The sequence below is a fragment of the Rhinolophus ferrumequinum genome, chromosome 5 (assembly GCF_004115265.2).
Source record: "Rhinolophus ferrumequinum isolate MPI-CBG mRhiFer1 chromosome 5, mRhiFer1_v1.p, whole genome shotgun sequence".
NCBI classification, from domain to species: domain Eukaryota; kingdom Metazoa; phylum Chordata; class Mammalia; order Chiroptera; family Rhinolophidae; genus Rhinolophus; species Rhinolophus ferrumequinum.
The window spans coordinates 73,401,700-73,428,453 of NC_046288.1; the positions used below are offsets into that span (position 1 = coordinate 73,401,700).

The following is a 26,754-nucleotide window of genomic DNA, read 5'->3' on the forward strand; positions in this document are numbered from 1 at the left end:
GTAGAAAAGGATGGAAGGACTGTGTATGCACAAACATTTATGACTCACTACATATACCATGTTTCCCCGAAAATAAGACCTAGCCCGAAAATCAGCTCTAATGTGTCTTTTGGTGCAAAAATTAATATAAGACCCGGTCTTATATCATATCATACCATATCATATCAAACCCGGTCTTATAGTAAAATAAGACTGGGTCTTATATTAATTTTTGCACCAAAAGACGCATTAGAGCTGATTGTCTAGCTAGGTCTTATTTTCCGGGAAAGACGGTATATGCACAAGGTATTTGTGGCATTCAATATTTATTTGGTTGAAAATCAGCTATCTATTGGTGACATCCAATCTGGCCCAACGTGTCTTTTGTCGAAGAATCCCAGATAAAATGAATAGGTACTTATCAAGCAAATTAGAATTGTGGCCAAGCACCACTGCCCCTGCCTGTCTCGAATAGAGATGTTAGCCCCAGATATCGTACATCAGTTGGGTTGCCTTGTACATATTTAAACTCTGGTCCTCGTAACCACACCAGCAGTGGGGAAAGATGATGTGTATGAGTTAGGACAGAGACAGACAGACAGATAGATTTACTCAATTTATATGGACATTGTGGGACCCAATATTCTGCTGGTCTGATCTCTCATTTGCCTGCATCCTATCCTTTGTGGGTTAACCTATCCCATCTCTTTCCCTGCTTCTCAGTGTGTATTTTAAATGAACAGAACAAGCTGCGTGATTAGAGCGTCTTAATTTGGACTGTGGGCCTTCCTGTTCCACAACCTTTGGGCTAACCTGCCTGGTGTGTACCTGGACATGACTGTTACATCAAAGTAATTCCCCATGTGCCACTGCTGGCCAATATTTGCCTCATATTTCTTCTTTATATTTACAACTGATAGTAATTACATTGTAGTGGGTAAAGAGTATACCATTTCAGAAAGATATTTGGTCATCTAAAAAGAGCATTTAACTGTCACAGGGATACGTTCCAGTAATTGTCTGGCTGCAGCAGACAAACAAGAGAAGAATTCATGGTTCAGCAGGATAAAATCAAAGCACTTTAAAGCTGGTTCCAGTTCAAACTCTCATTTTGAAAGATGAGATTTAGTGACTTGTCAAAGGTCACTCTTTCTACTAACTAGTAAGCCAGAACAGAAGCTGAGCTGTCTAAAGAGGCTTGGGGGTTATTTGAGTGAGATACTGTTGCTGTTCCTATCTGGATCCTGGATAACGACCAAGCATATATCCTAGCACACACTATGTCATGACTAAAAATATAAACTACAGTTGTTACAATTACTAGATTAACATTAAATGATGCAAAAATAAACAGAGGATGTCTGTTTATTAACAGAGTTTATAGAGGTGTCACTGAGACATTTCAAGTGCTAAAAGTTGCTGTTCTTTCTTGCTGTCCCCATAATCATGAAATTACACATTTTCATTTGCTTCTAGGAGACTGAACTTTAGGCAATCTTCCTAAGTTAGTTGATTTTAGCTGGGAGTTTATGCCCAGTTATCCAAATTATTTAATTCAAAAAAGCTTTTACTCACCAGCTAATACATATGAAGAACTGTGTTCGATGTCTGGAACATAAAGATGAGTAAGATTTAAAGTATGTGAATCAGCAAACACTTAGGACTCCATGCTATGTGCCAGGCACTGTTGTAAGCACTAGGAAAACCACAGGAACAGTGGCTTAAACCAGAGAATAATCATTATCAACAAAAATAAGTCCAGAGGGGCCGGCCCGGTGGCTCAGGCGGTTAGAGCTCCATGCTCCTAACACCGAAGGCTGCCGGTTCGATTCCCACATGGGCCAGTGGTCTCTCCACCACAAGGTTGCCACTTCAATTCCTCAAGTCCCCCAAGGGATGGTGGGCTCCGCCCCCTGCAACTAAGATTGAACATGGCACCTTGAGCTAAGCTGCCGCTGAGCTCCCAAATGGCTCAGTTGGAGCGCATCCTCTCAACCACAAGGTTGCCAGTTCAACTCCTCGAGTCCTGCAAGGGATGGTAGGCTGAGCCCCCTGCAACTAGCAACAGCAACTGGACCTAGAGCTGAGCTGTGCCCTCCACAACTAAGACTGAAAGGACAACAACTTGAAGCTGAATGGCACCCTCCACAACTAAGATCGAAAGGACAACAACTTGACTTAGAAAAAAGTCCTGGAAGTACACACTGTTCCCCAATAAAGTCCTGTTCCCCTTCCCCCCCAAAAAACAAAAAACAAATAAACAAAAAAGAAAAAAAAAGTCCAGAGGCTCGATTGGCAGCTCAGCTACGACCTCCGTGATTCAAACGGCTTCTATTTTCCCACTTTTATTTTGGGATTTTCCTTTAGGCTTTTTGCTTAGTGGTCAAAAATCCATGTCAGCTTCAGGTAGGTATCATGCCCTCACAACACCTTCTCCAAAGCAAGAAGAATGAGGGTGGTGAGAGAGATCTCCTTAAGTCTCTTTTTATCACACAAAAATTTCCGTCCTAAGACTTCTCAGCAGACTTCCCCTTGGATTGGTATCAACAGAACTTTCTGTAATATCGGAAACATTCACCAAGTTGTGTTGTCCAAAACGGTATCTGCCAGCCACATATAGTTAGTGAGCACTTGAATTGTGGCTACTGTGACTAAGAAGCTGAACTTTTAGTTTTATTTAAATTTAAATTTCAATACTCACATGCATCTAGTGTCTACCATATTGGACAGTACAGCCTTTCATTATTTTTGGCTAGAACTAGGTTATGGCCACCAACAGTTAGTTGCAAGGGAGGCTGGGAAAATGATTAGCTTTTTCAGTCTCCAAGGGAGAAAAAGTGTGGGAATGCTTTTCAGCAGCATCTAAGAGTGTCTGCCATAAAAAGTAAGTAAGACAGAGTGTCACACGTCTGGTATTGTCATGGGGGAGGCTAACAGTGTGAAAATGTAAACAAATCAATTTTAAAAGGTAGCTATCTTCAGGTTTAAACAAGCCACGTTATCTACACTCAGTCTGGATAATTGGTCTAGATTCTAGAGTAACGTAATAGAAAGTGATTGAAGATGGAAGGGAGTAATTTAAGAAGGGGGTTGAGGAAAGCCTGTAGGGCCTCCTAATGTGGTAGAGAAGGAACAAGACTGGCATGTAAAAGACACTGTTAATAAATAGGGTGCCATACATGTATATACACACACATGCATTCATTACATATATATTTACATACATAAGTAATACAATGTGTATATTAGGAGAAAAAACAAAGCATCTTTGAGTGTTTCCCTGGTATCTCCTACAAGCCTTACGTAACACAGCAAGACAGGATTTGCAGCACTGAAGCTTTGGAATGTGGTCCATCTACCATCCTTAAAGCAACAGTTGATGCAACAATACACCTTTCCTGGACTGTGTGCCCATAAATATGGTTAACGAGCAATTTCACCAACAGTTTCTATAGGATGTTTGAAAGTGGGACAATCACAAACACAGTAAAAACTTTGAATGGTAGATGCTCTTGATGCCGGGGGGGGGGGGGGGGGGGGGGATCAGCAGTAGATAGACCTGTCTGGCGAGAGGCTGTCAGAGCTGGGGTAGCTTAATTAAAACAAAGATTTTGGTGCGACTGAGGGGAAACGACGGTTACGTTGCAGACAGTACCGTCCTCTGAGATCTTTGTTTGGTGTCGAAAGGATTATTTCCATGTCCGTATGAACCCACCCTGGTACAGAATAATAACGGAGGGTTGGGTGCATTCAAAGGAGTACAGTGTTGAAAGATATAGTTTCTAAAGCCCTTCCCAGCTTTCACATGCTACTATTCTATGATCTAGAATAATTTTCATTTTCAAAGATAGTATGAGAGATTGCTATGCAAGAATGACGGAAACTATCCATATAATAAAACATTTCCTCCATGTTTTTCCTTGGATTCATGGTACCACTTGAAATTATCTCTTTTTTCCAATACTTTCTATACTTTATATAACTTTCTCACCTATAGTGAAGTAGAACAAGGCTATGTACCAAATTGATATTAGGACGTGTGGTAAACAAAGTTCAGAAGAGACATGCACATTTATTTAAACTATAGGTTGAAACAAGATGTGAAAATATTCAGATTTTAGGTTCACGTGAGAATTTGTGGCTATGACAATAGTAATATGGCTATTAAAACTCCCATTTCGCGATAGTAAGAATTTTTATCTTTATAAGGAAAACAGATGATGAGGAGGATTATTTTGTTAATGAAATAGTTCTTTAAATTGAAGAGAGATGTGGCCAATTTCACCTACTTAAATAGAGGCTAACATAAGCCTTCCAAGCTTATTTGTAGATTTAAAGCTACTTGATGGCGATGATCTCCCACTTTTTCTATCCATCAGTATTGAGACCTGCAGTGTTCAATGTGGAACCACTGGGCACCCTGGGCTATTTACATTCAAATTTAAATTAAATAAAATGAAATAAAATGAGAATAATCTTCTAAATTGACACTAGTTCCATTTCAAGTGTTAGACAGCCACCCAGTCACTGCATTGGACAACACAGACCTAGAACGCTTTTATCTCGGAATGTACTATTAGCGAGCGCACTGTTAGGTTTACATAGAATCTAAAAAAAGTTGGTCAGATGAAGTGCTGTTCAAATTTAATGCAATCGTGTACCTTAAATGAAGGCCATTTTCCTACTATTGAGAAAGTCCTAGTCATAGAAAGCTTCCTGGGAATTGGTCCCTAAGATAAACTCTGCAGGGGCTTTAGGCAGTACTGGCCTTAGACTTGGGCAAGAAAAACTCTGCCCTGGGCTCGACTTTTTAGAGGGCACCATCCTAGCCTTCTGCAAGGGATGAAAAGTCTCGATCAAGGCCCTGTATCTCCTTCCAAATCGCTAGACCTTGCCCAAGGTACCCAGGACCCTGGAAGTCACTGATGGAAAATTCTCCAAGGCTACTTCCAGGCCCTGAGCAGGCCTTTTTCCAGAACTATCCTCCCAGGTGGAGGACCAAACCACTGGTGTGTGCACTCCTCTTCCCAAGAGGCCACCAAGAGGTGGCTGTTTGAGGGTGTTGACAGAGCTTGGTTGAGTGGGTTAGGGGTGTCCACACATGTGCAGAGAGCCCCTCTTGTTCAGGAACGGAGCTGGCACAGGAAGCAAAGGGGGTGGAAGTGCGTTCGCCAAGGGCTGAGGTGTGGCTCTCTGCTCCCTGCCATGTTTCAGGGTGGATGAACTCCAAGGTATCTGAGTGCTCTGTGCACACACCTGGCCTCCCAGGTTGTTATTAAGGTGTATTTCTAAAGGCAGGAGAACAGAATACATTTTGTAAGCTTAATATATTCCTTGTAAATATATAAACATAGGGTATGTGAGCCCTGGTCTTGCAAATCAAAGGGCAGCGCAGGCAGCCTTACAGAGGAGAGTATGTAATGTATTCAGCTGGGGTTTCTTGGCTAGTTTGCTCACTTAACCGCTCTAAGTGGTTACATCTGAGGTATCTGTACATGTCAGACACCTCAAATCTACTGGTCCACCGAGGCCCCGATGCACCCTTTGCAGGGACCAAAGCCAGAGCAACCGAAGGTCAGCGACATCTCTAAGAGGCCACTTTTCTGGAGAGGAGCCTGTTTCTAGCTCTGTTGTATTTGGGACAAATGAGGCTACTTACGGTGTGGCAAGAGAAGGCTTGAAATCCCTTCCGGGGAGTGACGTGGGAAGGCGATCCCTTTCAAGAGTGTTGGTTTGGGACACTTTCCCTCGCCTTTCCTTTCTCCCAGGAAATTCAGCCCTGCCCTTCTCCCTGACTCCAGGCCAGGGCCGGGCTCCTCAGGCGCAATGGGCGGCCCCCAGGGGCGCACAGGGTGGCTTTGTCTGGAGGGCGGCCACGGAGGAGGGAAGCGTGTGGGAGAGTGGCCACCAAGACTAGAATTTGGACTAGAACTTTCTTCCGCCCTCTCCGCGGGAGTTACCATCCTCCCGTGGGGCCCTCACAACTCCTGCGCCGAGGCAGACGCGGGGTCCGGCCCCGGGGCGGGTGGGCGGGGCAGGGCCGGGAGCGCGCTCCGCCCTCTCGGAGCCTCTGGTGGCGGGAGGCGCGGGGAGAGGAGGAGACGACGACGAGGAGGAGGTGGTGTTGGAGCTGGAGGAGGGGAAGGGGCGGGGAGGGGCCGCCGCGGGCAGCTGCCTGGGTTGGAGGCGGCAGCCACAGAGGAGGAGGTGGCGTTCCCGCCCGGTTGTAGAGCGGCGCTGGGACCCGCGCGGCCGTGACCCCGCGGCTCCCTGGAGGCCGATCCCGGCCTCAGCGGACAAAGGAGCATGCTGGCGGGGAGGAGGGCCCGTCCTCCGGCCGCCATGAGGCTCCGGGCACCGCCGGGCCCGCGCCGCGCCCCCGCCCGCCGGGGCGCTGGGCTGGCCCGCTAGGCCAGCGCGCCGCCACTCGGCCCGCAGGCCCCATGGAGCCGCCCGGGCGCCGGCGGGGCTGTGCGCCAACGCCGCTGCTGCTGCCGCTCGCGCTGCTGGCGCTGCTGGGAAGCGGCCCCTGCGCCGTGGCGCTGCCCCCGGGCTGCAAGCACGACGGCCGGCCCCGAGCGGCCGGCAGGGCGGCGAGTGCCGCAGAGGGCAAGGTGGTGTGCAGCAGCCTGGAGCTTGCACAGGTCCTACCCCCGGACACGCTGCCCAACCGCACGGTCACCCTGTGAGTAGCCCGCGCGCCCTCCGTCTCCTCCGGCGCTTTCTGGTCGCCCCGCCTCTCCGCTACTTTGGAGAGGAGTCCTGCGGGCACCTACGCGCCTTTGTGTGAATGAAGCTGCAGGCAGGGGGCCTGCTGGGTGGTGGGCCTGGCTTGGGCGCATTTCTGGGAGAGGCAAGTGAATCGGCCTCCGAGCCGCCTTCCACCTCCGCTAGTTTGCAAAGTAAAAGTTTTCGGGTTCACCGGCGCGCCCCGCGCTGTCCGGGCGCAGCGCTTGTGTCGCTGCGCGGTGCCACGTGAGGATGCGAGTAAACATGCATTCGGCGGAGTTACAGCTCATTCATCCTGTGCTCGGGCTTCCAGAAAACGGCGCTCGAGTCCAAGCCTCAGGCCTTCAGCTTTGTGCCGGTTAAGTTACACTCAGAGGCTCCTTTGCAGTGTATCAAACACAAGGACGTTGAACGGCCCAGTGTGTGATCCCCAAACCCCCATACTATTGCCTTGCCTTTTGCTATCCTTATTTTATTATAGTTAAAGAGCACCTTTCAAAATGGAGTTGTTATTTAGGGTTAGAAACATAATATAAGGTGAAGCCGTGCTCCTTTCAGCCCTGTTTTCGCGTGTGTGAGAGCTCAGATTTAAAAGCCGAGAACTTCGGGATTGAAGACTGGGTTTGTTAGCCGGCTCGAGGGACTTGATTTTCAGATTGAGTTGTCACCTGGAAGGAAAAGTTTTTGGTCTCCTAACTATGTTTGTGCTGAGATTCACGGTCCAGTTTTGCAGGCGTGGTTTTGCCGATTCCAAATGAAAAGTTGCAACTGCCCCCGTGACTCTTGATTTTATTTTCTGAACCTTGAATTGGTTCAGAAAAGTTTAAAAGTTAAAAATGGACATTTGGTCGAAGTGAAATATGAGTCCCTAGTGCTCCGTGTTCCCTTATGTTGTAAAGAATGAACGCTGCCACTATAAAAACATGAAGGCGAGGGGGAGAAGCAAGACCCGTGAAAAAACTTAAAATATGGCTTTTAATTTAACCCAAATTAGGCAGGATATAAGCGTAAGACAAGTATAAATCTCATTACTCACACCTTTGCTCTTAATTTCCATTTGTTTAAATCGGGAAAAGTTTAACCCAGGAGTGTGTGTGTGTGTGTGTGTGTGTGTGTGTGTGTGTGTGTTTATGGAGGCATGAAAATCGGTAAAGTAGTTGTTGTTTTGTTTGACTCCTTTACAAAGAGTTGACCATTTGGTATGGGCAACAGCTGTATTTATTTATTTCTTAGCCAGATTCTTTGAAGTGGAAATTTGGGCTATGGGACCTTAATTACAGCCTTGATCCAAGGGGAGAAAAACCCCTGTGTTGAAGATGCCCCTTATTACTCTGCAGAAATTAGTCATGGTACATTTGGGTTCTGGATCAGTGTTACTTAAGGCAATTCAAGTTTAGGTCGACTGTTTCCAAATGTCAGCAGTTCCAGCTGGATGAGATAAACTACTTGTCAATTGTTGATTTTGCTTTGAAGTAAAAAAAAAAAAAAAAAAGGTGATGTTGAGAATCACTTTTCAGCATATTATCAGTTAAACTGTTTTACTGAATTTTTCATGAGCTGATTAGAACATAAGTGCCTTTGAAATGTCATTGTAATCCAATTATTTTGCACCTGAAAATTCTTTAGATGAAAATGAAATTAATAAAGTCTATTTAGTGAATGTGAAGAAATTGTAATTCGTTTAAGGATCAAATAAAGCTGATGTTCTAGATGAAACTGGTTCAAAGTATATTGGACCTGGTAGAGAGTCTTCTGGTCCCGTTCCCTCATTTCACTAGGGATTGAATCAGAGGGTCTCTGTGGGTAAGTGACTTGCCCAAGTTCTCCTGGTGAATGAACGGTGGGGGTCCACGTCCCACATTATTGTCCAGCAGTTCAGCTGCTTCTCATTTTTCTCCACTTGTCTTCATTTTTCTTCTTAGTTCAACACAGTTTCTGTTGAGTGGCTCCCTAGGTAGAAGGCAGCATGATGAAGTTTGGACTAGGTGTTAGTTTCTTAGGGCTGCTGCAAATCACCACAGTCTTGGTGGATTAACACACATTTCTTCTCTCACAGTTCTAGAGTCTAGAAGTCTGAAATCAAGGTTTCAGCAGGGCCAGGATCCTTCTGGAAGGCTAGAGGAGAATCTTTGCTTTTTCCAGCTTCTGACCTTCCTCCGATTATGGCAACCCAAGTCCAGTCTCTGCTTCTGTTCTCACCTAGCCTTCTTCCTCAACGTTTCTCTCTGTCTAAAGTACTCTCTCTTATTAGGACACCAGTTATTAAATTTAGGGTCCACCCTAAGTCCAGGGTGATCTCATGTCAAGATTCATAACTTGATTACATCTGCAAAGACCCTATTTCTGAATAAGGTCCCTTTTAAAGATACCAGGAGTTAGGACTTGGACACATCTTTTTGGGGTACACTGTTCAAGTCACTGCAGAATGTAAGTATAAACATGGGCTTTCTTCACCAGGATTTGAGGAGTTATTTGGGGAGAAATATTCACCAGTAAGTCTCAGAACAGTATGGTAAATGCTCTAGTACTGGGTGTGTACATGTAGTAAAAGGAACCCAAAGAGGCAACCAGGACCCCCTTGGGGCACAGTTGGTGAGACTGAGGAACTTAGGATCCTGAGCTGATTAGAAAAGGTTGAGAAAGACAACTGTGAAGAAAATGGTAAGGGGAGGAAATGAGATGAAGGTGGGGGGACCCCTGCATGCCCACCCATTTGCAGTTGGCTTTGCTGGAATGGCAATGGCAGTATCCACTGCCCGGAGTGGTCAGAGGGAAGGCTGTCAGGACCAGGTGCAGAGCAGGCAGGCTCTCTGGCTTGAGTTTCAATCTTTTAGGTGTGGCCAACTGTGTGTAGCTGATCTGTGATATGGGTGAGGCTTGGAAAGTTGATGAGGGTTGAGACGATGGCAAGGATAGTATAGAAATTTTTCTTTTTTTTTTTTAATAATGAAAAATAAGGCTTTTTTTTTACTTAGTGGATGAACTGGACTTAAATGTAGCCTAAAGCTCAGAACCTTCAACTGTCTTAGTGAACAACACTCGTTTCCGAAGCCACGTTTATCGAGAGCTCTCACAGAAATTCTTGGCGTGACCACGCTTGTTCCCTGTATCTCGTGTAGCCTTTTGTATTAAAGGATTAAACTGCGTTTATTATTTTTATACACGACATTGAATAAAAATTTAACCACATTTCATGTTTTTGTTAGGGATGTAGTAAATAAATTTCCATATTTTATGTGCAATGTTGCTCAGTGATAGAAAGCTTTACAGATTTAGCCCTTGCTTTTCTAAATGGTAGTGTTTTCCTTCTGATGTTACATGGTGATTCTAGACAAAGGGTTTTTTTTGTTTTGTTTTGTTTTTATGATTTGTTAAGTCTCTTAAGGACAAAGTCCAGATTTTTCTGAGACTGTTTAATGGACTAAAATAGGACATGAGTTTTTTTTTGTTTTGTTTTTGTTTCTCTTTTTCCTAAAATGTTATGTTTGTTTGCTCTCTAAAACTGATAATTGGACATTTCCAGTATGTCCAGCTCAGTGCCAGGTACACAAAAAGGAATGCTTGTATTGTTCAGAAATGTAACCTAATTGGGGAGAAAGGATTTCCACAGAAGAAGCAGACATTTAGGGAACAACTGCAGAATGTCTAAAATGAAGTAATAAATCCTATGCTGCTGACTGTTTAAATGCTGAGGTAGCCTGAAAAGAGGAGAGATGAGCAGGGCTGTGGAGGCACTGGAAGATTTTGTATTTTCCTGGAGGACTACAGGAGTTAGGACTTGAGCCTGGCCAGAGGGAAGGGAAATGATTGAGCTGTGGGGGCAGGGCATTCCCAAGTTATAGGGGAGGGGTGATGACCACCGACTGGCCCTACTGAAGTGGAAAGATGTTTTCCAGAACCATTGGTGTATACATGGTATTGAAAACATGGGTCTGGGTGAGGTTATTTAGGGGAGAGTGTACAGCTGGGAGGAGGAGATGGCCTGGGCAGAAACACACTGGAGCAGCAGGGGGGCTCAGAAGGAGCACATGGTGAGGTCGGGGGAGCAACCTGGGCGCATCTGGTCATAGAAGCCAACAGGGGGTCAGGTTTGAAGATAAGGATGGGCGCCCCAGTTGAGAGATGCTGAGAGGTCTAGACAGTAAGACCGAGAAGTTGACCCCTGGGTTTGACAGCCTGGGGCTTGGGTGCCTTCCATGAGCTGTGTCCATGGACCAGAGGTCACAGAAGGCAGGTTGGGGTGGCTCGAAGGGAGAACAGGGTGAGAATGGTGGTGATAGCACCTCGATGAGGAAGAACTTCCGTTGGATGGAAGGCTTTTTAGGAAGGAATGAGAATGTTGGCGCATGTCTGAACATGGTTGGCAATAATTCAGGAGCGGGAGAAATGGATGGCGGGAGGTGAGATGTGAGGGGCACTGGGACACAGTGAAGGGGTTTGGCTTTTGATGGCAGCAGGGACGGTTCATCCCCACATAGTGAGAGGAGGAAAAGTGGGGAGCGTGGGCCAAAATGCAGGTGAGAGGACAGTGGAGGTGGGGTGAAGAGGGGGTTCCTGCCCCATCGCTGTTATTACCTGAAGAGGCGGAGGCGGAGGCGGGGTGAGGGAGGAACGGGAATGGGTGAGTACGGTGTGAAGGGTAAGGTGAAAGAGGGGTGCAGCTGGCCTTTTGGATACGGAATGCGAATGTGCTGAGGTTGCAGGAATGTGAGCAGGGCAGAGTCATGTCCCTCTTGTGATCCGAATGAATAGGAGGTGGTCAGCACAGGTATTTATCCCCAGCTGCATTCAGCCTAAAGATGCAAATAGTTGGGATTAAGCAGCCTGCTCCTTTGCCAGGTGAACGTAACAGAGGGAGAGAGGAGCAAGGTGATTTTCGTGAATAGCCCAGCTCGCTGCTGTGGCCTGAATTCTGTAGGTCAAGGGTAAGGTTTTTATCGTTGGATTCAAGGTCTCACATACCTCTGTAGCCTTATTTCCCTTTACTCAGCACAAATAATTTGTTCTTTCCATGCACATTGACTGACGTGCTGGTATAGGCTGAGTGTAGGGGTTCAGGGGTAAGAAGACAGGATTCTTTCATCCAAGGATCAAGCTTATCCACAAATTCTCTGCTTCACCAGAATGTGCTTTTCATTGTCCCTGAGCAGAGTTTGTACTTTGCGTCCTGTGTGCCTTGGCTAAGTCAGCCACTCTTGCCTGGAGTCCCTGTTCTGGTAAGTTCTGGGTCCTTCCCAGTCTAGCTCAGCGGCTGTGAACTCTTCTGTCACTCTTCCAGCATTTTGCTCCTTCCCTTCTCGCACCCAGGCACTGCTTATTATCTGTGCTCTTGTGTCACTTATGTGATGTTTGATGTTGCTTTCGTAATTCACATCCGGTTGAAGGGAAGGATTGGGAGACCTGTCTTAGGTGCCTGGAGTATGGGTGGGAATGAATTCGTTCTTTATTGAAATGCTAACAGAGATACGACTGTATGGTGGGAGAGCTGGACAAGTGGAGGGATGGCAGAGGGATGCAGATTCAAATTCAAATGAGAGCATTTATTTAGTTTCGGTCAGCATTTCATAGCTGTGGGATTCCCCAATTCAAGAACAGGTATATTAAATCGATTCACAGTTATATTTGACTTACATGATCCTATGTGTATGGTAAGCACACACATTAGACAGTGTGTTGACGAGTTGCTCAGAAATATTGCAGAATTTTGGGCCAACGTAGGCATTTGACCTATAATGCAAGTCGTAAGTTTTTCCAATATGGGAATGTTTTGCATGACCCCGCCTCTGAATCCTGTCCCTTCTTGCCTGCTCGGAGGCCGCCAGCATCAGGAGTGTATGAGAGAAGTTGGTGGGTTTGGCAATAACCCAGAAATCAAAATTCCAGAAACAAACGAACACAGGAACGTTTGGAGATCCTTGCCCCCATCTAACTACAGCTTCTGTTCCCAGGAGTCTATAAAGCTGGTTTTTTAAAAACAGAAGTGAAAACTCCTCAAAGTAACTCAGAAAGGAACACAGGGTGAAGTTTTTTATAAGAGTATTTAGTGACCCCCCCGCCGCAGGTGCTTCTCTGAAAGCAGTTGTTTTTGTGTCGGCTGTTTTCCTATGGAGGAAAAACAGAGAACATAACGAGTTATTGTTGTGTCAACATTTTTCTCAAAACAAATAAAAATTAGGATACGGAGTTCTATAAATTTTAGTACCTTATTAACTCAGATTTTGCAAAGGTTAGGAAGCTAGATGTAAACTTGCTCAATAAGTTTTTAATTGTAGCCTGACTAAATTTATTTTAAAACTTAATATAATTTTAATGCCTTATGTATGGTTTAGCTTACACTTATGGTCAAATGTAGGTGATTTTAGTCTGAAGAGGGAGTTTTTAAAAAAGGTAAGCACTGTATCTCCCACCGTTTCTTTTTCTTCATGATGAAACTTTTTAGAAATTTTGCACCTCTAGTACGGGACTCATACATGTTGCAGTGGGTGGGACAGGGGTGTAGTAGGTACCTCCTGAGAGGCAGACATCTGTCTCAGCCACCACATTTAGGACCATGCTGAGCCCCTTGTAAATGGGGCTTTTCACCCAGGGAAGCTTTTTTTGTTCTCAGATGCTTCCTGTTCAGGGCAGGAAAGGAACAAATGGAAAGTTTAAGGGATTAATATAAAAGTAATCCCGAAGCTTCCCTCCTCCTCTTTGTCAGCTGCAAGCACAGGTTTGAATCTGTGCCTTCCCCGATCAGGAGGGCCTGTCCAAAGACCAGAATGTATTTTTGGTATTTATTCTTCTCTAGTGGCATTCTTGATCATTTGCAGCCTAGTTTTGTTGTTGTTGTTTCTGCTTGCTTTTGCATTCATTCAGCAAAGAGTTACTCACTGCCTACGCTGCTTGTTGTAGACTCAGGTGGGCTTATATGACTTCTCTGGGCATCCCTTTTTTGGGGATGGTCGGGGAGGGCGCTTATTAGACCAGTTTTATCCTAATCTGATATCCCTTTCTGGTACTCTGCCTCTTGCCTTCTAGCTATACCAGATCTATCACACCTCTGTCTGGTTAGACTTGACCATTCGCTCTTTTTGATGAGATTTAACCTGAATTTCCCTCCCATTATACCGTCTGCTAAGACAGCAGGAGATAGGAGAGCAGCTGGTGGATTTTTAGAAATAATTAAAGGCACTGGATTTTTAAAGGGAAATTTGCAAGACTGGCTTAAGAACAACCTTGCTAAAGGGACTGATAGACCTTTTTGTTTGGTGATCGTCATTGCTTTTTCCTGTATCCATCTGCTGGGCACAAAACATTCCCTCAGCCGAGTATGTCTCAGACCTTGTGTAGCACATAAGCATTTCTGTTATTTATGGCGGTTCTTTCCAGGACTTTGCATGCCATTATATGCACAGGCAATAGTGATGTTTGTGTGAAGGATGTACCAGGCCACAGTCCCACTGCCCCAGGCCCTGCAGCCCAGCCCCAGGCATCAGGGGATCAATTATCTCCAGCTTCCTGTAACTTAGTTGGTGGGTTTGTTGTTGAGGTTTTCAATCTTCCATTGAATCACCTGGGAGCATTAAGACTTCAGATGCCTGGGCTATGGACCTCATGCTCTGATTTAGTTATTTATGGATGGGGCCTAGATATTGGCATTTTTCAGAACCTGCAGGTGATTCTGATGTCCCCTGGACGGAGAACCTGTTGTTTAGTAGCCCAGTGACCTGAAGGTTAACCACTGTCACCAGCTGTCCATCCACTGCAACAAAAGAAGGTAGAAGAAAGAGCAGAGGAACAAATTGCAGGCAGCTGCCTCACAAGGGAGGGAGGGACTGTTCCAAGTGGAGCAAAGACGGATGAAAATCAAGAACCATTTTTAGGATAGATAGCTGAGAGCTTGAGCATTGGGCCTTATTCATAGGAGTCAAGAAAAATGACTATTTGTAAAGTGGGGATTGATGCGCTGAAGCTGTATTTCGTATCAAGTCATGAGGTTGAGGACAGTAGGTTTTAAAGATGCGTTGTGGTGCTGAATGAAGTCACTGAAATGGTCTCACAGCAGCAAGCATTTGTCCAAATCAGCATGTGAGGACCTGGAACTCAGATGGAGCAGGGGACATAACACATAATGGCCCCAGCCTTAGAGTACCTTAAATCCTTCATATTAGATTTAAAATAGAGCAGCTCCCTGGTAAACATGCATCATTAAATTAATAACATAGTATAGACAAACAGTGAGAGGCCCAATTTTCCGAGTATGTACCGAGCTCTGGCAATTTTGTTTTTATTTTTTAGGCTTTACTAATCTCATCAGTAAAAAATAAATAAAGCTTATTTTAATTTGCTTTCTAATTATAAGTAGAGTTTAATATCTTTTGATGTGTCTACAAAAGGGTCATTTGTATTTGGTCAACTTCTCTGGACATTTTTAGTTTCTAATAGTTTTTGTTTTCTTTTCTAGTTGACATTCTTGAGATTTTTAGAGGCAACTCATCATCCGATAATGTATTTCTTCCATTATTGTCTTGCTGCTTTGGTGGGAACTAAGAAGGCAGCACTGTGGGCATCCTTTTTATATTCTTGATTTGTAGAGTGGAAAGCATGTTGGGCAGACCACATGAGATTTCCTCCATCCCGGTGTGGAACTGCTGCTGGGCTGTGAGCCTGAGTCAGCTCAGGCGTCAGGAATTTGCTAGTGGCTTTCAGCTCTTTGTCAATTTAGATGACTGACACTCTTGGTTCTTCATTTAAATAAAACTAAAAGCATGCGTCTTTTGCCCGTTTTTTTTCCTCTCCCATATTTTGCCTTCTTAAGTTTAAATCATAATATTTGTTGTGCGTATTTGCAATCTTTTATTCCTGAGTAATCACCGTGTGTGTGTGTGTGTGTGTGTGTGTGTGTGTGTGTGTGTGAGAGAGAGAGAGAGAGAGAGAGAGAGAGAGAGAGAGAGAGAGAGAGAATCAGGTCTATGGAATTATATATCCCTTACAAAGAAGGCTGAATTGTCCATCACCTGCACAGTCTACGTTTTAGAATCGTTAGTAAATCCTCTTGCCAGGTTGCCAGCTCCACTTGTATTACAGTTGCTCCCACCTATTCCAAAATTGTACTCACAGGTCAAGATGTCTCTGCAGAAGAGTAATAAGCACGCCCCCTACCGAGCCTGCAGGGAAGTAGAGGATCCCTGGGCTCATCTAAGCTTCCCAGTGCACCCCAACCCCTTACTCTCCCACAGCACAGAGCATAATGCACCGTGTGTGATTGTGAATTAAATTCACTCCCTGTGTGAAGACTTTTCTGAATTGGAAAACAGTGTTCCAAATATGTGACTTGGCCTTATGTAGAATGTCAGTTCCACTGAGGCCAGAGCCTTTGTTTTGCTCCCTCCTGCAACCTAGAGCATCTAGAATAGTGGTAGCCATTTAACAGGCACTTCTGTGATGCCCTTATACTGTGGCCAGGTACAGGGCAAGCTGTAAATTGTGTTGGATGACACTTCAGTCTAAACCCTCCTTAGATTTAATAGAAGGAAACTTTCAGTAGCCTTAGAGGCATAACAGTAATACAGGTTTTTAAATTGGAATTGTTAAATTTTTCTTCCTTTAAGCCGGCTTGAATCTAAGTTTAATTAAATTGATTCGGGGCTGGCCCGGTGGCTCAGGCGGTTAGAGCTCCATGCTCCTAACTCCGAAGGCTGCCTGTTCGATTCCCACATGGGCCAGTGGGCTCTCGACCACAAGTTGCCAGTTCAATTCCTCAAGTCCCGCAAGGGATTGTGGGCTCCGCTCCCTGCAACTAAGATTGAACACGGCACCTTGAGCTGAGCTGCCACTGAGCTCCCAGATGGCTCAGTTGGTTAGAGCACATCCTCTCAACCACAAGGTTGCTGCTTCGACTCCCACAAGGGATGGTGGGCTGCGCCCCCTGCAACTAGCAACTGGCAACTGGACCTGGAGCTGAGCTGCGCCCTCCACAACTAAGATTGAAAGGACAACAACTTGACTTGGAAAAAAGTCCTGGAAGTACACACTGTTCCCCAATAAAGTCCTGTTCCCCTTCCCCAATAACATCTTAGGAAAAAAAAAAAAGATTATACAAATGCAAGTTATTATTTAAAAAAATGATTCATTTCCCATCAAGATAAGACTTAAAAGCATTTTTTGTTTTTAATTGTGCAATTCTTCCCAACTCTTTTCTCATGAAAGAGGAACAGAGAAAGTGACTGGTGGTGTATTCCCACGACTGTGTTTAAGACAGATGTGCTTTCTAGTTCATTAATCTTTTTAACTTGCCTTTTTGTTTGTTTGTTTTAAAGATCAAACATTTAAAACTCTCCCTTTGTGGTCAAGACTCCATTGGAATTCATAAGTCTTTCAGAGACCATGACACTTGCAGTTCTCCTTGGCGGGACTAGGATAAGACTTCCATTCCTTGTGACCTGGTCCTTCCTTGTGTCTGCGTCGATTATGGCAGCTGTCGTACTGTTTGGAGTTGTTTATTTGCAGTTCTCACTCTCTTACCAGAGTGTGAACTCTTGATGGTGATATTTATCTCTATCTTCAGCATCCAGCACATAAACACTCAATAAGTCTTTGTTTAAAGAAACCCCATTTTCCCCACTATTTTTTCTTAAATGGGACTAGGGAAAGAATCTTGCCTTATTCTTAACACAGGATGAATCTATCACAGATATGTTTGCGACTCTTCAAAGCAGAATACCCAGCCTACAAAGTTAAGGCTTAAATTCCCACTTTTCATTTGATAGTGAAAAGTGTCTCATGCCCAAATTCATTCGTTTTTCCCAAGTTTTCTGGGTTCAATTCCCTCCTACTTCTTGAGAAACTATCACTTACCTTTTCTACATTCAAAACGTTTCCCTTAGTTTCTAATGTTTCTCCTCAGCATATCATAGCTATGTCCTATTTTTCGTCTGTTAAAAAAACTCCCTTCCCCCAAACACTTTCTTATACCATCATGTTGTAGTGGTCACTCCCCTTCCTTCATAATTAAGCGTCTTGAAAAGGACCTTGAATCCGCTGTCTTCATTTCCTTACCTCTTGTTTCAGTTTCAACCCATTGCTGTCAAGTGCCTAGATTCAAACATCTTTCATTCACCGTATGTGTGTCGTCCTTTGGTCTTGTTGCTTGATGGTTACCACATCTGTTCTCACACTCACTGAATTATTGAATTTCGGCCATCTCCCTTAGTTTGAGCTCCAAAGCTCTTACGAGGAAATGGCTGGCTTGACAGAGTGGTTTCCCGGCCAGGACAGGGTCATGATGGCCTGCCTTTCAATGAAAAGCTCTTGGGAATGGCTGTCGTCCAGGCTGAACTCATGAGAAATAGAGATTGTCTGTTTGAGGTTATTGCCTACTCAAAGAAGCTTAGTTAACTCTTCTACTATAACTTGATTTTTAAGGCTCCTTGCTGAAAAAAAAAGTATTTGAGTTATTCCCTCTGGGATAATGTTGAAAAACTTGTCCATCAGCTCAGCTAGAAGTTAGCAACCACAGACTGAGACATGACTATAAGAACTTTGTCAGACTTTCTATTTTTTAAGCTTTGTAATGTTCTCAAGTCCTTGTTAGTGTTTCTATCTTTTCCCATGTTGGTGGCTATAAAACCCATTAAATTGCAGGTGCCCTGTTGTCACTGCATGCAGCAAAGATGAGAGGGGAACTATGGAGACCTTTTACCCTCTGCACATCCAGGCTGAAAGTAGATGGCGGCAGCTTTACATGGAAAGGAAAATGTTGGGAGCCCTGGGACCTCCACTCAATGACTAACAGGCTCCCTTTGTGCCTGGAATACTGTTTCTGGGAGGCGAACACAACCTGCTTCACTCAGGTTCTCTCTGGTTCCTTTTCATTTCTTTGATGTGCTGCTGGTCTATGAAACTATCAGTCCTTAATGGTTGTATTTTATTCTGACCCTGAGTTTCTTTTCCAGGGATGCATTTGTTTTTCTGTTGGGATGTTGCAGGGTAGTAAAGAAAGTCTAAAGATCCTGGTCTTCTTCTCATTGTTCTCGTTCAAGATAATGGAATTTAACGGAATTTCAGAAAACACTTCTTAGCCTTCTGCAGAAATCAATTTGATAGACTTTCTGTTTCTAGCTTTGGTGTTACCTTAAAGGATCCATGATTGAGTTAATGGTTAAACCTGTTTCTTTCTGATATTACTGTAGTTTGACTTTCTCCTAAATCTGGTCTGCTAAGTATCTTGAACTACCATGACAAGAGAAAGCTAAGGCATCTACAGCTCTTTGGCTTCCAGAACTTTATATATAAGCACCCGGCATTGATTAAATGTTCTAATAACCAACATTTGGACACTTACCATGTTCCAGGTATTGTGCTAAATTTAGCATCTCGGTTGTTAAATCAACTTACAGGTGTGCCAACAGACAATGGGCAGGCAAATTGAACCTCTCAAATGGCATGCTTTTTAGGTTTCTGGCCTAGGACCTTGACCTCTAGGACTGTAATTCTCGTTATTGTTATGTTCATAGCAGTCACAGACAACCTAAATGCTTACTGTGACAGTAGAGTTGGGGGTAAGCCTTCATGAACAGGAGAGATGGGACTTCTTTACTCTGAACCAATTCTTCAGAGGTAGCTGACTAATGGGGAAACAGAGTAATCGAGAATTCTTACCTAGTACATATTATGTCCTAGTAACTAACTGTTGAAGGAAAGAATTTCAACATCTCATTTATTGTCATTAGGTGGTTATGGGAATGACCAGGGGTGTCATACTTAAGTATGCAATGTAGCCTTTTCTTTAAGATTTTAATTAAAATACAGTGGACATAGAATATTTTTTAGTTACAGGTGTTATTTTAGTTTCAGGTGTACACTATAGTTATTCAACATTTGTAGACCAAAAATGATCACCATGATAAATTCAGCAACCATCTGCTACCATACCATGCTATTCACAGTGTTAGTGACTATATTCCCTATGCTGTACATTACATCCCCATGACTTCCTTGTTTCATACCTGGTACTTTGAACCTCTTATTCCCCTTCACCTTTTTCCTGCCCTTTTAAATTTTTCAATTATAGTTGACATTCAGTATTAATTTCAGGCGTACAGAATATTGTTTAGACATTGATATAATTTAAGAGGTGATCCCCCTGTCTAGTCTACTACCCAGCTGGCACTATACGTAGTCATTGCCATATTATTGACTCTATGCTCTACATTATATCCCCATGACTATTATGTAACTACCAATTGGTACTTCTTAATCCCTTCCCCTTTTTCACCCTGCCCCCCAAACCCCTCCCATCTATCACCCCGATAAATCTAGTACCCGTCTGACACCGTACATAGTTTCTACAATATTATTGACTATAATCCTTATGCGATACCCTACATCCCCATGGCTACTTTGTAACAACCAAGTTGTACTTTTAATCTCTTTCTCTTTTTCACCCACCTGCATCCCCCTCCCATCCTGGCAACCAGCAAAATGTTCTCTGTATCAGTTTGTTTCTGTTTTGTTTGTTTATTTTGTTCTTTAGATACCATGTATAAGGGAAATCACATTGCATCTGTCTTCCTCTGTCTGACACATCCACTCAGCACGATACCTTCTATGTCTATCTGTGCCGCTGCAGATGGCAAGAACCCATTCCCTTCCATGACCAAGCAATATTTCATCTTGTATATATGTACCACCTCCTCTTTATCCATTCATCCATCAATGGACACCCAGGCTGCCTCCACATCGTGGCCATTGTAAACAATGCTGCAATGAACATACGAATGAGCATTTAGCCCCTAAGTAGTGTTTTGGGTGTCTTTGGATAATTACAGAAATAAGATTACTGGATTCTTCTTTGTCACTTTTTATAGCCTTTGTTTTCAAGTCTGTTTTGTCTGGTATAAGTAAGTATTGCTACCCTAGATTTTTGTTTCCATTTTCATGAAAATGTATTTTCCCCATCCCTTTACTTTCATTCTGTGTGTGTCTTTTGATCTGAGGTGAGTCTTTTGTAGGCAGCATATGTAAGGTTCTTGTTTTCTTATCCATTCAGCCATCCTAAGTTTTTGATTGGAGCCTTTAATCCATTTACATAGAAAGTAATTGTTTGATAGATATGTAGTTATTGCCATTTTATTATTCATATTTTTGATTTTTTTTTTTTTTTAAAGACATCCCTCTAACATTCCTTGTATTACTTGTGTGGTGGTGATGAACTCCTTTAGCTTTTTCTTGCCTGGGAAGTTATTTATCTGTTCTTTGGTTCTAAATGATAACTTTGCTGGATAGAGTAATCTTGGTTGTAGGTTCTCACTTTTCATCACTTTCAATATTTCCTGCCAATTCCTTCTGACCTTCAAAGTCTTTGTTGAGAAATCTACTGATAGTCTTATGGGAGCACCCTTGTAGGTAACTAACTGCTTTTCTCTTGCTGCTTTTAAGATTCTTCTTTGTCTTTAACCTTTGGCGTTTTAATCATAATGTGTCTTAGTGTGGGCCACTTTGGTTTCATCTTGTTTGGGATTCTCTGCATTTCCTGGGCTTATATATTTATTTATTTTGCCAGGTTAGGGAAGTTTTCCATTATCATTTCTTCAAATAGGTTTTCAATTCCTTGTTCTCTCTCTTCTTCTGGTACCCCTATTATACGAATGTTGGTACACTTGACGTTGTACCAGAGGCCCCTTAAACTATCCTAAATTTTTTGGGATTCTTTTTGCTGTTTTTTGGGGGTGTTTTCTGCTACCTTATCTTCTAAATCACTGATTTGATCCTCTGCTTCATCTAATCTGTTCATTCTAATGTAGTCTCCAGTTATTGTATTCTTCATTTCTGTCTGGTTCTTTTCTATGTTTTCTATTTCCATTTTTGTTTCCTATCTCTTTGTTGAAGTTCTCTCTGAGATCATTGAGCATCATTATAACCAGTGTTTGGAACTCTGGATATGGTAGGTTGCTTGTCTCCATTTTCTTTAGTTGTTTTTCTGTTCTTTTATTTGGGACATGTTTTTTGTCTCCTCGTTTTGGCTGCCTCCCTATGTTTGTTTCTGTATATTAGGTAGGGCTGCTATGTCACCTGGTTTTAGTAGAGTGGCGTTAATGTAGTAAATGTCCTGTGGGGCCCAGCAGCGCAATCTCCCTGATCACTGAACTAGGTACTCCAGGTGTGTGCCTTGTGTGGGTTGTGTGTGCCCTCCTGTTGTAATGGAGTCTTGGTTGCTATTGGCAGGTCAGTGGTAGGAATAGATCCTCAGGCTGATTGGTTGTGTGGACTGGCCGTGACTACAGTGGAGAAGATGTTGTGCAGGGGCTGACCCTACAGAGCAGGCTTTTATTATGAAGTGCTCTGGTGCCTGCCCAGTGTGCCTTTGGTTGTGTCATCCCGGGAGGCAGCTGGATGATGTTCTGGCTGGGTCAAAAGCTGGCCACCGGGTTTGCCAGTCCTGGGGCCTCCTAGGAGGGGCCCCACTGCAGGCCAGGTTCAACCACGGCTTGTGCCCTGCCCAGGGCCACCTGGCATGAGCCACAAAGCAATCTGCAGATGGCTACCACGTGCTGGGATTGGATGTACCTTGAGAGACCAAGCCGCAAACCCAGGCTGGCTGTCATTAGTCCCGAGCTTGGGGCTGCTCAGCCAGAGGTACAGGACATGCCAAAGCCAGCTGTTGCTTATTTGGATTTTGTGAATCTTTAAGAGATTTTTAGGAAAGTCAGCAGCATGAGCCAAGACAAGCTATTTATTATATGGACAAGCCACTGGAAGTGGCTTGTGTGGGCCCAAAAGTTGGGGGTGAGGGGGTGGAAGGGGTGTGCGTGTGTCAGAATCACCAGGGAAGGGCGACAGAATGGTGTTAGCCAGGTTGATGGAGAGTCAGATGTGGTGGGAGCCTGCTTCTGCCCATGGGGGGTGGGGTGGGGTGGAGTGGTGCTCAACAAAGAAACAGGGACTTCTGTCAGCACCTCCTTCTAGGAGAAAGCTGCCTCTGTAGCCCTTGCTCTGAAGCCAGACAGTTCAGTTCCTCCCCATATGTCCCTGGCACCTTTCAAGCTGCTGCCACAGTGCTGGAGCTCAGAGCTAGTGAGTCCACTGGTGAAGAAGTCCATCTGTGGGCTCTGTAAGAGAAGCACCTGGGAGTGCAGCCACCCTAGTCTCACTCAGCCACAGCCTCCACTGGTGTTCACAGCCAGAACTAATCGGGATTTCTCTCCTTGGCACTGAAACTCTGGGCTGGGGAACCTGATGTGGGGCTGGGACCCCTTGTTCCTCCAGGGGGACCTCTGCAGCTGAGACATCCCTCCCTCTTTTTAATGATCACACATGGGTGTGGGACCAGTCGGTTCCACGTCTCTGCCCCTCTTACCAGTCTCCAGGTAGCTGCTTCTGTATGTCCTTAGTTGTGGGGCTTCAGTTCAGCTAGACTTCAGGTGATTAATGATGGTTGGTCTGTCTGTAGTGTAGTTGTAATTTTGATGCCGTCATGAGAGGAGGTAAATACAGTGTTTATGTACTCTGCCATCTTGACTGGATCTTTGCAATGCAGTATTATCGATTACTAAATAATCAGTCCTTTTTTCATCTGCATTCTTGAGATTGAAAATTTTGTCTTAGAATAATAAATGGCCCTATCTCAAACATAGCTGCCATGTGAAGATGAAAGGAATAACAACATCATCTGGAGGGTAATTGCATTTTTGGTTGGTCTCCATCTGGAGTGAAAAGAAGCCATAATATTCTAACTCTCTTTTTAGGGAGGGCTCACATCTATATGTCAAAATTGTGCTGGAAAAGCAGGGCATTCCTTTCCCTTATTTGGTAAAGAAGATCAGAAAGGAGGATACATTGTAAATAGCACTGAGACTGAATGGATACGGGCGTCAGGTTGGCTTTGCTACCAAGTAGAATTGTGACCCTTAGCAAATCATAATTCATCTGACCCTCAATTTCCTGAATGGTAAAATGAGGTTTTGAACTAGATTATCTGTAGGGTCTCTCTGACTGATGAAATTCTGTGGTTTTACGTATCCCACAAAACCAAACCAAACTTGATTAGGTTATTGACATATTTTTAAAAATCCAGACTTAAAATGCTCATTTAATGAAGTTCAAATCATGTTAATAGAACTCATTTGTTGCATTATAGGAGTAAGTGAGTGCAGGGGCTAATTTTTGGGGTCTGGAGGTGGATGTTGGGTCTGTTTAGTCCTAAGCTTCTTGTCTGCATGGATCCTGAGCCTTGCATGCCTTTTCTCACCACTCTTAGCACTAATTGCCGCCTATTTGCTTGCTGAGACCTGTCCTCATTCTCTAGTGCTAATCCTCACCTTGGGACCTGGTGCTCAGCTCCTGGTAACTGGATTTTTTTTTTTTTTTTTTGGTCCCTGAGTTTTTGTCTCTAAGATTTAAACACTTGAGGAGCTCTTTCAGCATTTGAACTCTGATTGTCACTTGGCATATCTCTCTTCCTTCCTCTGTAATAGGAATACAGATTTTTAAACCCCAGCTCATTGAGTCAACCAGTCTGTTTGTCTGAATTTCTGAGTGTGAAAGGAATGTACAGCATGTTCACGACGTTTGGAAACAGGTTTTTTGTTTTTTTTTTTTAGCATAATGATACCTTCATTACACACACACACACACACACACACACACACAGACACACACAGACACACACATTTTTTCCTTTTCCAGACTTTATGGGCATCCTACAGATTCTATATCACAGGATTATTTTTCTTGCCTCCACCCCTCCACCCCTTTACTGCGTTGCCTGTGTTATACATATTTATCATGAATCCTTCAACACCAGTGTTCTGGCTGATTCTGTTTCACAGCAGTCCCCTGTTGACTCTCTGCAGCTAACTCCCTCCCTTTCAGTGGCAGTCAGGTCCCTCTACCTGTCACGATCCCTCTACCAACTGTAAGAGTACATTTGGGGTCATAGTCGGCTATGATACCATTTCTGTAGTAGAACCAGGATGACAAATAGATTTCTCAAAGCTCTGTGATTAGCCATCAGGAGTGCTGTGAGAGCTGATCAGGAAAGTATCAGGACTGACTAATGACCTGCCACCAGGACTGGGTAGTGGTAACACATGTGCCATTGTTTGCCAATGGCCCTGGAAGCCCCAAACTCTGGTAATGACTAGATTAATTGTTTCTTAATTTTTATAATCTTAAGATCACATGAAGTTTTGTACATATCAGCGTTCTTCGCCGTTTGAGAATTCCAATAGCTGCTTTAAAAGAGTGGCTAAGCCATGTCTTACCAGTAGGATTATTTAGATTCCATACTTAGTAGTAAGCTCTATCCTTCTCAAAAATACTGCTTTCATGCAGTGATAGTTTCCAAAATGTGCTTTTCAAATATCTCCTAATAGAGAGTAGCTCTCAGCTTTTGGACCAGCTGCTTAAGGATCTTTGGGAGATTGTGTTGGAGAAAAATGTCGGTTCCTGTATATTAAGAACTCCTACAAAATTAGTAGAAAAAGACAGACGATCCATTAGAAGTATGGGCCAACAGTAACATGCAATGTTTGCTGAGTGTACAGCAAAGTGTTGTAAGTGTTTTATTAGTTAATTCTTATATTTCCGTAATGAGGTCATTATTATCACAATCCCTCTTACGTGTCTGAGGATATAGGGATAGACACTCATTAATTCCCTCAGGTCACCCAGGTACTAAGTGATAGAACCAGGATTTGAGCCGAGGCCTCCTGACTCCAGAATTCATATCTGTAACCAGTATGTGGTAGCAGTCAAAGGACATTTCCAGACCTTCCCAGGAAGGAAACACAAATTCACAATGGGAAGTGCAAATTAAAATTACAAGGTCCCAGTTTTCGCTGCTCTGATTCAAGTGTGACTGTGAGCAGCATAGGTCATAGATGATTTTTACTTCTGTCTCCCCTTGCCCTACACCTCATTCATTCGCTTGGGAACATGCCCACTGTTGGTGTCCAGGTTCTCTGCAGCCAGCTGCACCTGAGCGGAGAACCCACCCACCGTGTGCCTGGACTTCTGACCTGCAGAACCAGAGCCAGTAAGCCGGTGTTTGTGGTAATTGGCTGTGCAGGAGTAGAAAGCTTATCCAGACCTTGGAGGGGTTACCTCTGTAGGAAAGGATTTTCCCCTTCCTGTCTGCCTGCCTTTTGGATTCCTACTCCTTTTTTTTTTGAAGAGCAAACAATTCAGAAAGGCCTTCCATAATCATTTTGCTATTCAACATTGAAACCGTATTCCCTTTGGATCAGTTATGCATCCCTCTGGTAGCATTTCACACTTAGATGCATGTGGAGTATTAGGCCTTGAAGTCCATTTTTATATCCTTTGTGTCACTCCCAGCACACAGTAGGCATTCAAATATGTTCTCAGTTAGTGAGGAGTCCCTCATGAATTTCAGCTTAAAAATAAGACTCAAAATCATAGAAGAACCTCAGTATGGCCCCAGTAGAAAGCGCTCAGTTTGATTAAAATGCCAAATAAACTGGCTGTTCTCGTATTCATAAATATTAAGCATCCACTGTTCTTTATGATGTATAGACACATTGAAAAATGGGCTCCCTATTCTCATGGAGCTGATGTGTTCATAAGATAATTTGAAGTGTTATTTAATAGGCAGTTTTTCATTTTTAGGCATTTTTGAAAGATACCTAGTATGGCATAGAAAAACCCGTTAGTGTCTCATAATCAAATGCTATTTAATTTCATGTAAATTTAATGTTTAATGCCAAAGCAGGAAAATAGATCATTTTCTTCTTATTTATGAGACTGCTGAACAAAGACTCTGAAATAATTATAAGAAAAACAAGCCTCAAAAAAAAAAAAGGCAGGTCTTTGATAAAACTGCCTGGAAATTTCAAAGGTTATTTAATGAACCATTTGCGTAGTTAAGGTGACCATACACCATTAACACTTGTACGAAGACACCTGTTGTCTTAGTGTAAATATTAATGGCACCTCCTTTTATTCTCAGGTGTCTGTGGGATGATAAATTATATTGTGACCCCACGGTAGTATGTTAGCTCTAGATATTTTTGACTTGCAGTCTCATTTTAAATAAGTGTTCAC

The 26,754-nt window shown here is 43.6% G+C and overlaps 1 protein-coding gene across 2 annotated transcripts in view; it reads left to right on the forward strand.

Annotated features, from left to right (window-relative positions):
• The first annotated feature begins 6,405 nt into the window (after positions 1 to 6,405).
• The window catches only part of ADGRA3 (adhesion G protein-coupled receptor A3), a 114,374-nt gene continuing 94,025 nt past the window's right edge, over positions 6,406 to 26,754 (forward strand). For both annotated transcript variants that reach the window (XM_033106605.1, XM_033106606.1), the window contains exon 1: positions 6,406 to 6,664. In XM_033106605.1, the coding sequence (XP_032962496.1) occupies positions 6,423 to 6,664 (242 nt within the window). In that variant the 5' untranslated portion in view covers positions 6,406 to 6,422. The remainder of the gene's footprint in view (positions 6,665 to 26,754) is intronic.